General features: G+C 55.5%; 1 protein-coding gene across 3 annotated transcripts in view; it reads left to right on the forward strand.

The window, feature by feature from the left end:
• The first annotated feature begins 3058 nt into the window (after window positions 1–3058).
• The window catches only part of Sim2 (single-minded family bHLH transcription factor 2), a 42566-nt gene continuing 33589 nt past the window's right edge, over window positions 3059–12035 (forward strand). For 2 of the 3 annotated variants that reach the window (XM_004634360.3, XM_023718709.1), the window contains exons 1-2: window positions 3059–3780; window positions 11443–11525. In XM_004634360.3, coding sequence (XP_004634417.1) covers window positions 3606–3780; window positions 11443–11525 — 258 coding nt within the window. In that variant the 5' untranslated portion in view covers window positions 3059–3605. The remainder of the gene's footprint in view (window positions 3781–11442; window positions 11526–12035) is intronic. The other variant, XM_023718708.1, reaches the window with a different exon arrangement.

The raw sequence follows: 12035 nt of genomic DNA on the forward strand, positions 1-12035 counted from the left end.
AGAGTCTGGAGTTCTCCAAAACTGCCCTGCAGATGTTCCAGATCCTGGGCCAGGAATTAAAGGGGTTCTCCCCTCCTCCACCTCCTTGTTGACCAGGTCTGTGCGGTCAGTTTAGCAGCCACAGCAGCCCCCCAGAGCCTGGGGGCATGGGAACACCTTCCAGTCATCCTTGATTCCAAGCACTCGTGGATCCTTCTGCTGCAGTTGGGCTTCCGGTGAACATGTGCTCCCTGGAAGGAACAACTGTGGAGCATCTAAGTGGAAAATCCAAACAGATGGGGGGCAGTCTGCACTCACCCCTCTCCTTTTGGGGTTAAAATCTCCTCCACATCAGTTTCCCAAAGGGAAATTTCTAGGACGTGGGATACTCAGGAGTGTGAGCCCTCTTCACGCTCCTCCTAGGCTCCTAGGTGCACAGGTCCTTGGCTGCATCCAGGCACTTGAGCCTGGCTAAGCCAGGAAGTAGGGACATGTAGCAGGTGTCCAACCCACGGTCACTGCTCATATGCCTGATCACTCCGATTAACATTCTTTTGGAGCTTTTTCAGTTTATTTTATTTATTTATTTATTTATTTATTTATTTATTTATTTATTTTGCGGAACCAGGGATTAAACTCAGGTCTTTGCACTTGCCAGGCATTTCCAGTTTAAATAGTGCTTTGAATTCCTGTTGTTGGGGCCTCGGAGATAGCTCAGGGGTCTAAATGCCTGCCCTAGCTAGCGGGTTCGATCCCTGGTATCGCATGTCATGCCAAACCGGCCTTCGTTGTCCTGATCTCATGGTCCCAAGCCCTGGCACGGACAGTAAAAGCCTAAAGGTTGTCTTGACCAGAGGTTTTCTTTCTCTAGTCAAGCAGGTGTCATCAGTATCTTTCCTATTGGGAAACCTGTGGCACGTGGGGCACTTTTGTTGGTGCCCTTAGTCCTATGTGTGGGGGACTGCCTGTTTGGGGAAGAGGTTAATAAGCTGCCTGCTGGGCTTTGCTCTGGAAGCAACCCACATCCACCATCTCAGTGCCTTCAAACTCTCTGCTTTGCTACTTTTCTAAGCACGCACCCGCATGCTTGTGCTGCAGAGGCCAGAACAGCAGCTGCCGAGGTGAAAACCCGGTAGTCAGAGCTCAGGCGCGCTTTCCTGTCAAATCTGGGAAGTTCCTTTTGAGAAAACTTCTCCTTCTTGTTACTATGTGGCTCTCTCCCCCTTCCACTTAGACATGTTTCTGAGTTCTGGGTAATCCCTTTCAAGCCGAGGAGGAATTCTCTGGAGTCCATAATTGAAGCTGGGAACCTGTGGGTGTGGGACTCCCGTAAAATCCTCCCGAAGCCAGGGATGTGCTGGGGCGCACTCGGGGCACGAGGCCTGCGGAAGCCGTGGCGGCCCCCCGCTCCTCACTCGGAGTCCCCGCTCAGCGCCGGCTACTACAACGCGGAGCAGGATGCTGGAGAGGACCTGGGCCGGGGTGCTGGGTTTGTGCACTGCACACGGCCCCTCACCCCGCGCTTACTTCTGCAAACTGGGGAGCCTGGTGTGCGACACCCATGGAAAGTGCCTTTCACCTGAGCGTAGTTCCTGCGGCGTCCAAGCACTGTCCCTGTGAGCGTGGGCCACGCGGTGGATTTGGCAGGGAGAGGCTGAGCCCACAGATGTGCGCGCGCACTGTCAAGCCTCAGGAGAGAAGCCGCGGCGCCTCCAACGCCCTCGAACTTCGGATCTTCCAAGGGTACCCGGAAAAGGTCAGGAGGCCTATTGCAGGCAGGGGGGTTGAAAGCTCGGTCTTCATCGGCGGGAGAAGGGATCGGGTACCCGGCCAGGGTCCAACAGGCAGCAGGTAAGCTGCAGGCTACTCTGGGCCCAAAAGACAAACAAGCGGCGCAGGGAAGGAAAATCCCAGTACGCCCGGGTCTCTGTGTCCTCCCTCTGGCGCTGTCTTCCATGGGAGAACCGCAGGCCCCTACTCCTGAAACTCTACCGCCGGGGGCACAAGGCCAAGAGATCCCAGAGGAATCTCACACCCCTAAGGAACCCCGCGTTTGTCCCCCTGGAAAGCCCGGGAAGCTTCGTGGGACACTGCGTCCCAGGGCTCAGACTCCTGGGAGGGTTAAGCTTCTGTGCATGCCGGTGCGAGGTGTGCAGGGCACTCTGGGTCCAAACCTGCCCGGGGCTGCGGGAGCGGGAAGAGACGGGCAAGAGCGACCAGAAGACGCTGACCCAGAGGGACAGAGACGAATCTTCCGGTGACTGAGTCTACAGCGTGAGCCTTTCTGGATCTGGCTCCCCTCGACACACATACACACATACGAGCCCCCAACGGTCCCCGGGGACCCTGGCTCAGCGCCCACCTAACAACGTGCGATTCCCCAAAATTCTCGGGGCTTCGAGGGCCCCCAGGTGCCAGCGCCTGGGCAGGGGGCTCTGCTCGCGCGCGGAGGCCTCAAGCTCTCCCAGCTCCCTGGTTCTTCCCTCCCGGTCGCGCGCCCCCAAGCCCTGCTCTTTCGCTCCGGTGTTTCCAAAAGAAAAGGTTAGAGGATCATTTCTGGGCCTCTCGAACCATTTCCTCGTGTAGGGGCTGCGGGGGTAAGCCGTCCTCTGGCTAGTGCCTTTCAGCCCACGCACTGCGAGGCGGAGCGGGTGTGGGACTAGAGCGGGCTTGAAGGACCTGTCTTCCCAGCAGCGCACTTGGCTGGCGGGTCGCGCCGCCTCCTCTGGCCGCGCCCGTCAGTGACCTCCGCGAGAACCAGAGGAGGCCTTGGCACCCGGTTCTCCGTCCTGCTTCGCTCCTCCCCGCCGCCCACCCGAGCGCCTGGGTCTCCGAGTGTCTTTCTCTTTGGATCGGCTTCCCACTCGCGCTTGTCGTACTCACCCCGACTTCCCGGAGCCCGGGCGGGCGCTGCTCTCTCGGGAGAGTCCCCGGAGGTAGCGCGGCGGAGGCGCGCCAGCGACTCCAAGGCCGCGGCGGGGTCGGGGCGAGATTGGCGCCCCCGCCCCGCCGCGGTCCCTCCCCTCCCTGCCCTCCCCCCAGCCCCGGCGGCCCGCGCTCCGCCCGAAGGCGGGTCCGCCATAAACAAACGCCGCCCGGGCGCACGTGCGCCGCGCAGCAGATCGCGCGCTCCAGCGGGCGCCGGGTCTCCAGGCACTGCGGGAAGCCGAGGAGCGAGGATCAGAGAGCCGCCTGCGCCGCGCTGCCCTCGCCTCCGACCCTCTCCATGGCTCCGCGGCCGCCGCCGCTCTCGCCGCCCTCCCGCGCTAAGGGGCCTCTCGGCAGCGGGTGCACACACTCGGTGAAGGACTGAACAGCTCTGCCGCTCTTCGCCGGCTGACTGCACTCAGAGCAAGGCGAGGCGGGGGACACGAAGGCAGCACGCAGGACGTCCCGATCGCCGCGGGACTGTGCGGCCCGGGCGCAGGAAGGGCGCGCGGCCGCTTTGAGCGGAGCTCTGGGCGGGCAGCGGCGGGAGGCGTCTCGGCGCCCAGGCCGGACCCGCGCAACTGCTCGCGGCCGGCGCCCGGGACTTCGGACTCACCTGTCTGCGGCGCCCCCCTCTCCATCAAGACTGCGCGGGGCTGGAGCGCGGCCCGACCTAATATGCCCAGAGCCGAGGCGCGATGAAGGAGAAGTCCAAGAATGCGGCCAAAACTAGGAGGGAGAAAGAAAATGGCGAGTTTTACGAGCTGGCCAAGCTGCTCCCGCTGCCGTCGGCCATCACTTCGCAGCTGGACAAAGCGTCCATCATCCGACTCACCACGAGCTACCTGAAGATGCGCGCTGTGTTTCCCGAAGGTGAGGCCGCAGGCGGGCGGTCCACTGCGCTGGGGCCCTGGGGCCTCGGCCCACAAGAGAAGCTGGAGCCGTTGCGGGTCCCCGCGGTCTCCGCGCCGAGGCGAGGGAGTCTCAGGGAGGCCATTCCGGGGGTGCGTCTCCGTAGCTGCCGGGAAGCCAAACCACTTCTTGGTCCAGAGCCGGAGAGGGGAACCACGAATTGTTCTAAGCACAGGTGTCCTCAAAGCTGGCAATAGCGCACCAGTCCATGCAGACTTTATTTCTCCTTTCTTCTCTCCCTCTCCTTTCGTTCCTCCTTTCCATCCTTTTTTCTTTTCTTCCTTTTAATGCCAGTCCATTCTGGTGTGATTTTCTTTTTCTTTCCTTTTTTCTTTTTTCTCTATCTTTCTTGCCCATTTTTTTCTTTTGTTCTTTGTCAGTCTTTGCCTCTTCTTCCCTGATCTGAACTTGCCTCTTCTTCCCTGATCCTTCGTTTTTCTTTCTTCTACCCTTCTTCCTTCCTTCTCTTCTTCGTTTAGCTCATTGTGTTTTCTGGGAGCACACCCCCTCCAAGCTTGGGTGATGCGGGTGGAGTCCACCTAGCTGAGCACTTTAGTGGAAGGCAGCCAGGCCATCACTCTCCGGTCTCTCAGTTTGCCTTTTCCGATCCCTTTTCCTTAGGCTGAAGAGTGGGGCTGGGATGCATACATCCTGGATTTGTGAGTTAGAGTACTGCCCGCCTGCCAGCCCATCAGAAAACAAAATGATTATTTTGAATATGGCAGATTCAAGTATAGCACTTCTTTTGAAGACTGAAAAGTTGTCACTGAGACCTGCGGACAGGCAGACTGGGAATTGCAGGGAATAGTGGCATGCTGGGTGGCTGTCCCTGCACACAAGCCAGCTTCTGCTAGTGACTGTGGCCACTAGGCCAGGGACCTGTAAGCCGCAGCTTCGAAGTCTCTGAGGATTGGCTAAGAAATATGGACACACTGCTAAGAAGTCTGTTGCTGGGGAGGCCTTCGTAGGCACCCCAGAACCCAAGGTCCTGGTGCTGAGAAGTGTTTTTAGATAGACAACCTCTGATGTCTGGATGCTGGAGGGTTGCAAAGTACAGGTGATAGGTGTCTCTGGGCCACTGGACATTTCCATTGAAAGCAGTCCCAGCCAGGCCACAGACCTGAAGTCGGTGAACTCCTTTCCCCACCCCGCATCCCACCTGTTATTTGTGTTGTCCAGGTGACGGGTGCACTTGTCAACCTTCTCCACTGGAGTGGTGGTTGGGCTTCTTTGGAGCTTCCTGGTCGGCCAGGCTACACAAACACTGGATGTTCTCCTCTGGGGCACGGACATCCAGAACTTGTGAGGTAGACCGGTGGTTGCTTGTTTCCCAGGGTTACTAATCAGATCTGAGTAGAAGCCTCTGCCCTCCCCCTGCCGTGAGAGTTGCAGCCCCTGCGATTGCTGTTTGTCTGCCTAAAGGTAAACCCTTGGCCGGAGAAATAGGGATCCTTCCCGGTTGCTGAGGTTTCAATGAAAATAAGTGAAAGCGAATTCACTTTTGTAAAAGCCGAGTCTCCTTTCCACTCCTGCTGTCAGTTGAGCCCACTTAGCTGCACATTAAGAACTATCCTTGTCTCCTTTCTCCCCAGCCTTGGGAGGCAGGGAGTGGTTAAGGCGATGGTCAGAAGAGCAAGTGCGGTGTTGCCAGTGATTTCAAATAAATTGGCAAGTAGCTAGAAGAGGAGGTCTGGGCTCATTGTGAGCCTTTCGTTGTTTGGGGGATTTCCAGGGAAGTGGCCCGTGTGCTGCCACTGCCGCCGGCCTCCAGGCTGGATCTGTTCTTGGAAGTTCGTTTTCGGTGGTGTTGGGGTCCAGAATGGCTGGGCGCTGAGTCCCTGTGGGGTGTTCTTGCTGTGGGTTGGTGCCATCGCTGGTGTGTCCAAGAGCTGCCTAATCCAGGGGTCACCTGAATCTCCTGAGTGTGACCGAGGAGGTCAGCATTTGGGAAAGGGTTTGGTTCTAGAGGGTTGCAAATGGCCCTGAACCTGTGAGGAGCCACACAGCCTCTGGGACCTGTCCTCTGGGCTGAAACACTCGCACCCCTCAGGTCAGCCCCAGGGATAAAGGGCAGAGGGACGCTTTCAGCGAGACCTCTGTTATGCAAAATAACATGCTTGCTCCCAGTAACACTGAAGAGGGGCTCAAAAGCAGTCTTTCAATTGATTTAAACTTTTCCTAGGGAACCCAGGTTGGGGTCAGGACAATGGTTTTAGGGTCTTGGCCACTCCGGTCTAGTGGGAGCTCCAGGTTTGCTTGCTGCTCTCAGCTGCAAATCGAAAGTAGGAAAGATACCAGGGAATGCATGCACCAAGTGAGGTTTTGCCCAGTGCCAGTGGAAGCCCTGGGTAAAGAGGAATCCGGAGGCCAGCACTGAGGAAACTGAAAACGACTGGCACTGTCCTAAGGAACCAAGGGAAGCTTCAGATACACTCTTCCCACCTGGGGAAATTGGTGGCCAGAGACAGGACAACCCTCTCCCAAGATTCCGTAGCAGGGACAGTGGATTGCAGCCTGTCATTTTTCTGTAACGGAGAGACCATCATAAAGAGTTCAGAAAGGTCCCTACACCAGGACTGGGAGCCAGGGACATCGCCCACCAGCAAGCTGGTCCTCAGGCTTGGCAAAAGCTTTTGAGACTTACAGTGGGTTGAAGGCTTCAGTCTTTTTGTAAAATGGGTGCATTACCAAGTCCATGTCTGCCTGCGGTTTCTGTGACACAGCTGAAGACACAGAGAAAGACCCCCGCCCCCAAAGTGTAGGCACAAATCTACCCCAGTTTCTGGTTCCTGGTGCGTCCCAGACTAGGTACAGTTTAAATGTAGGGCTGAAGGCACAGCTGCCCAGAGCCTAAGGACCCGCTGTTTTTGGGTGAACACCATTTCTCTCTTTCAGCCTCCTTCAGCCTCGGAACTAAGAAGGGGAGGCTGATAGGACTGGGGGGAGGGCGGCAGGGTCCCTTTCGGAATTGGTTGGAATGTGGAAGTTGGGTGACTTACTAGGCAGTTGGGAAGTGTGTAAACACAGGCTGCTGGGGTGCCGCAGTGCCTGGGCTCTGGGCTGTGTACCTCTTGCAGCCCTGCAGCCCTTCACAGAGGCACAGGCTGAAGTGTTCTGCTGGCTCCTGGCCTTACCCCAAGCAGCTGCTTGGGGCCAGCATCCCCAGGCCTGGGGGGCTTGGACCTCCCAGTAGTACCCATGCTGGTGCTAAGTGGTGGAGCAAGGGGTGATTTTTCCGCCAGGGATGGTGGGGAGAAGGAACCTCCAAAGGTCCCAGCTGAAGAATGAAGTAGAAAGGTAGTCCTCTCTTCCAGTTTTACAGATCTGAGACAGGTAGGGGTGTGTGTGTGTGTGTGTGTGTGTGTGTGTGTGTGTGTAAGAGGACTGTAAGGATAGTGTTACATTATCAAAATAGTATAGTCAAAAGAAAAGGAGATGTCACGCATCCAGACACAGGCACAGACACACACACACAAAGAAGGGGCCTTCAAGTCCCAGATTATCCCAGTGGCTGAATTCGTTCAGATTTAAATTCAGTTTCTGGCAGCCCTTTAACTGTTGTCTCTTTACCACTCAGTAACACAACACAGCGCCCTGTGAGGTTGAGCTAGGTATACTCCTAGGTTGTTGCATGGATCAAAAGGGGTTGACTAGCAAGGTTTGGTGGAGTGGAATCCCCCATATCAATGTGGAGTCTTAGACCCAAGGCCTGTCTGTAGCACAGCCCAAAATCATGTACTTTAAAAAAAAAATCGGCTTATTTTTTAGAGTAATGTAGAATTTAACAACCATCCCCCATCTCTGTGGCTGCCGCCCAGCAGGAAATGCAGCTCACAGTTGCAGCGGCACTCACTCCAGGCAGCAGCCTTGTCAGTGTTGGTGTGCATGGTGGTGGCAGCCTCAGAGTGTGAGCCGGGTGCATGAGCTAGGGACCCGGGGATCAGAAGGACCCTGAGCCCCACAGCATAGACAGGGAGCTGCCTTGGTGTCTGCTGCGCCCCTACGTCTACACAAGCATGATCCTAACCTGAGGCATCTGGACTTGGAGTCTCCTCCTCTCTTGTCTGCCAGCTTGGGAGATTATCTTGGGGTGTCTTTCCTGTACCCTTTCTATATCTGTGTCTGGCCTGTTGACTGAAAAGAGGCTTCAGGGGAGGATTTTTTAGGGACCCGGGAAAGAGCAGAAGAGGTCCAGGGGAATTGCTTATGAGAGGCACAAGCTGTAGGCTCTACTAGGACAGCAGCCCCAGATATCCTCCTACAGGCTCAGGGCACTCAATAGCTCTAGGAAGGAGCCCCCAAGCCCATGACCCCACTTGTCAGTGGACTGAGGCTGGAGAGGCTGGAGAGGCATCAGCCTTCACACTCAGCCTCCTCTCTGCGAGTGCCCTTGTACGCTTGGTTGGCCAGAGGACCCAGCAGCCCTGCGGTCCCTCTGTTCCCGAGCCCACTTTGGAGTGGTGTGAAGTCCATTCCAAAGGATGGCCTTGCACCCGAACTGACCAGCTGCACACATCTGCAGGGACATCCCCTCACAGGGTGCTTGTCCTGGAGGGAGGCTGGGACCCAGCTGGCCAGGAGAGGGAAGGGAGAGTCAGGATGGAGGGACAGGTTCCTGACCCCACAGCAATCCCATATCAGGTGCCAGAAGTAAGGATCAGAGGTCCCGGCACTGTCTGGATGTCAGGCCCTGCAGCTGACTGGGCCTCTTAAAAGATGTGTAGGTGAAGGTGAGACTCGTAGGGCTGGAGAGGGCTCCCCAAATCTGTCCTGGATTTTTCAATGTAATCTAACTTTCTGTGGAAGGATCGGGTGGAGACAGGCGTCTCCTGATTATTAACCTTGTTTTTTAGGTCACCGAGGCTGAAGAGAGTGGAGTGTAAGAGTGGCTGTCTCTCCCCAGCTCTCACTCTGAGACAGAGAAAGGTCATTGCTAGGGTCTGCCGGCTGATGCAGAGGAGGACAGGAATCAGCTCCCTTCCCTTCCCAAACCACCTTCGACCTGTGGTCCCTTGGCTACCACCTCTGACCTGCATTTTCGACCTGCTAGGGTCCCATTTAGCTGCTGTGGAGCTATTTGATGATTGACTAAGTAGCCTGAGGGGAGAGATCAAATTTAGCCAGCTTTTGCAGAAGATGGTTTTTGATACCAAGTGCATAAACTCTGGGGGCAAGCCATGGGTGCCTTGAGGCTAACTGGCAGAAATGGGCATAGACAGGCTCCCCTTATGGCTCCCTGCAATTTTCAGTAGCCTGGGATCTCCAACCTGCCCAGTGGAGGCAGATAGGGCTGGGAGAGCCTAGCCATGGCTGTTTCTAAAGACCAACCATCCCCAGAAGCTTAGCCAGCCTTTCGCTGCACCCGCCTACTTTTCAAATAAATAAATCCCTTTGTTAGAGCTGAACAAGGGCCACATGCACAGAGCCCTTTCTGGAGTGCCTGCAGCTTTACAGTACCAAGATGATTTTTTGTTGTTGTTAAAACTTTATTCAGTCTGCATTCAGCCCAAAGTAGATTTTTATGGGCCGAGTGCAAAGACCTCACCCAAGGTAGTTCCTAATGGAAGAGCTGGCAGCGCCACTGCCTTGGGGTGCAGTGGCACAGGACGGGAGTGTGTGGTGGAACTGTCTCGGGCCACCAGGCTACCTTCTGCCAGATCCATTAAGGGCATTCATGCTAATCTCTGTTGGCAAAGCTGAAGCCTTCAGAAGTCCCAGCAAAAAAGCATGGTGATGTAAGTGAACAATACCTGGGTATTTGAATTGTATGGAAAATCGTCCTGTGTGCCCGGGACCTATTGAGTATAGAGCCAGAGCCTTCATGAGGGTCTTGAGAGTCCAGCAAGGAAGTCTGGTCTGGAGACCATTCTCAAAGACAGAGCTATCCCCAAGCCTTCCAGCTGGGGATCCTGGGAGAAAGAAGCCAGAGGTCAGGAGGCTGTGCTCACCTTTGAACCTCAAAGGCAAACCCAGAAGGACCCAGGGTAGTCCAGAGAGCCACAGTTGCCAGGCCACATGTGTTTATTTCCCAAAAGCAGATTTCCTGGATCTTTATTAAATTCATTCTTCATCCAAACCTGGGGACCAGTTATATTTTTATTTCTTCTGTTTTGGTTTAAATGGAGGTAAGGGTCACCACCAGCAGGCTTCCTGAACAGGGCCTGAGCAAATTGGGGTCACAGTGGTAGAGCTTGGGGTGGGACCCATGTCCTGGGGTTATGAAGCCACTGCCATACACAGGAGGCAGAGGGGCCATGGAAAATGAACTCCCCTCATGTTTGGGGAATTGGGATTTGTGGAAGTCGGCACTTCCTCGTGGATTAGGAATCAGGATTAGCTCCTGTTTCCTAAAATCCGGGAGCAGATATTAAAGATCATCCTTTTTTTAAAAAAGTTGCTAAATATTTTCCAAGAGGTGTCTGCAAAGGACACCTAGAACAGAAGGTGAATTTTCAGCTGGATGTAACATCCAGAATCCAAGGAGCCCTGGCCATCCACACCCCCGCCCCTATTCCTAGTGGCTCCTGACTTGAGGTTGGATACTGGGGCACAAACCTGGGCAGCAGTTCCAGGAGGATGCGCCATCAGGGCCTCATCCGCCAGCCTGGATGCGTCCTGCACCCCGCAAGTGTATGAGGGCACAGGCATGCTCTGCCCATGGGGCTGGGGCTGCCGGCCAGGAAGCCTTTCTCCAGCCTTTGCCACTCTGCACTAACTACAGAGGCCTGGCCCAGGCTGCCAGTGGGAGGGTTCAGGGAGAGGGTGAAGGTTCTTCCTCTGCCTGCTCTGGCCTGGTCTGAAGCTGGGAGCAGGGTCTCTGATGCAAGTCTCTGGTGGTGTCTGGGTGTTGGGGAAGGGCTGGTGCTTTTGGAGGGTTTGATTTGGTGAGGACACTTCCCAGTTACAGTCCCAGTGTGGCTGTCACCACCTGGGGCTCTTCAGAGCTCAGAGCTCTAGGAGGGGACAGCAGCCAAGGAGGGAGTCTGGGAGTGCTGAGATCCCCAGGGGCATCTTGGTGGGAATTCTTTCTATTATCTAGAAAAGCTGCTGTGGGATGCAAGTGGCTCTTAGGCATCTCTGGGAAAAGGCAGAGCTGCCAGCGATTGGGAGAGGGAGGTCCTTGGGGGGAATATTTATGGGTCAAATCGATATTCCCATTTGGTGACGAGGATGTCCAATTTCAAAGCAGATTAGATTACTTTGTGGTGTTTCAAATAAAACAGCAATTTCAGAGCTGGGTGACTGGAGGGAGTGGTTGGCCTGGAAGGCTCAGTGCACAGGGGCATATTCTGTCTGTCTGTCTATCTGTATGTATGTATTGTAAGACACTATATCTATATTGAGACAGGATCTCACTATAAACCAGGCTGGCCTTGAACTCACTACATAGGCAGGCTGGTCTCAGGGCGATCTTCCTGCCTCAGCCTCTCAAGTTCTGGGAATTACTGACAAATGCTATTATACCTTTTTCAGAGGGCTAAGGGACAACTATGAGGACACAGACTTGAGCCTGCTAGGCAAGGGGCTGGTGCGGATACCTAGGATGGTGGTGCATGTGTGGAGGCTCCTGCACCCTTGTGTTTGCTGGACACTGCCACTTAGTGGTTTTATTTCTCTGTCCAGGTTTAGGAGACGCATGGGGACAGCCGAGCCACACCGGGCCCCTGGACAGTGTTGCCAAGGAGCTGGGATCACACTTGCTGCAGGTACAGCCACCATGCCAGGGAAAGAGCAACACCCCAGGCTCAAGGTGCGCTGGGAAATCCAGACTCCACGGTCATCCCTAGTGGCTGGGTGGCTGCTGCTCAGGAAGGACAGTGCAGCCTCCAGCAAGTCCCACCCCACCTCATGGATCTTCAGCCCGGCAGGGACCCAGGCTGAATGGAGCCTCTGGGCGGGGATCAGGCCAGGCTGTCCCCATCTGACTCAGCTCTGCCCCAGCTGGGCCCGCAGCACCATTGCTATGGGGTCTGCACTCTAAAGCGCTTGCAAAGGCTGTAGGGACAACAGCATCTGTGGGCCTCAGGTGGCTATTGCAAGCCAGGTTCCTTTCACACTTCAGCGTCTCACTTGGACAGCCGCCTGGGAGGGTGCCGTTAAGATAGTGATGGTAATGATGATGGTATGATTTTGGTACTGGGAATTGAACACACACTTTTCACGCACAAGCTCTCGCTATCTGTTGCTTAAATTGACCAGGCTGTGCTAGAATTTTT

Source organism: Octodon degus, unplaced genomic scaffold (assembly GCF_000260255.1).
Source record: "Octodon degus isolate 3935 unplaced genomic scaffold, OctDeg1.0 scaffold00061, whole genome shotgun sequence".
In the NCBI taxonomy this organism is placed as follows: domain Eukaryota; kingdom Metazoa; phylum Chordata; class Mammalia; order Rodentia; family Octodontidae; genus Octodon; species Octodon degus.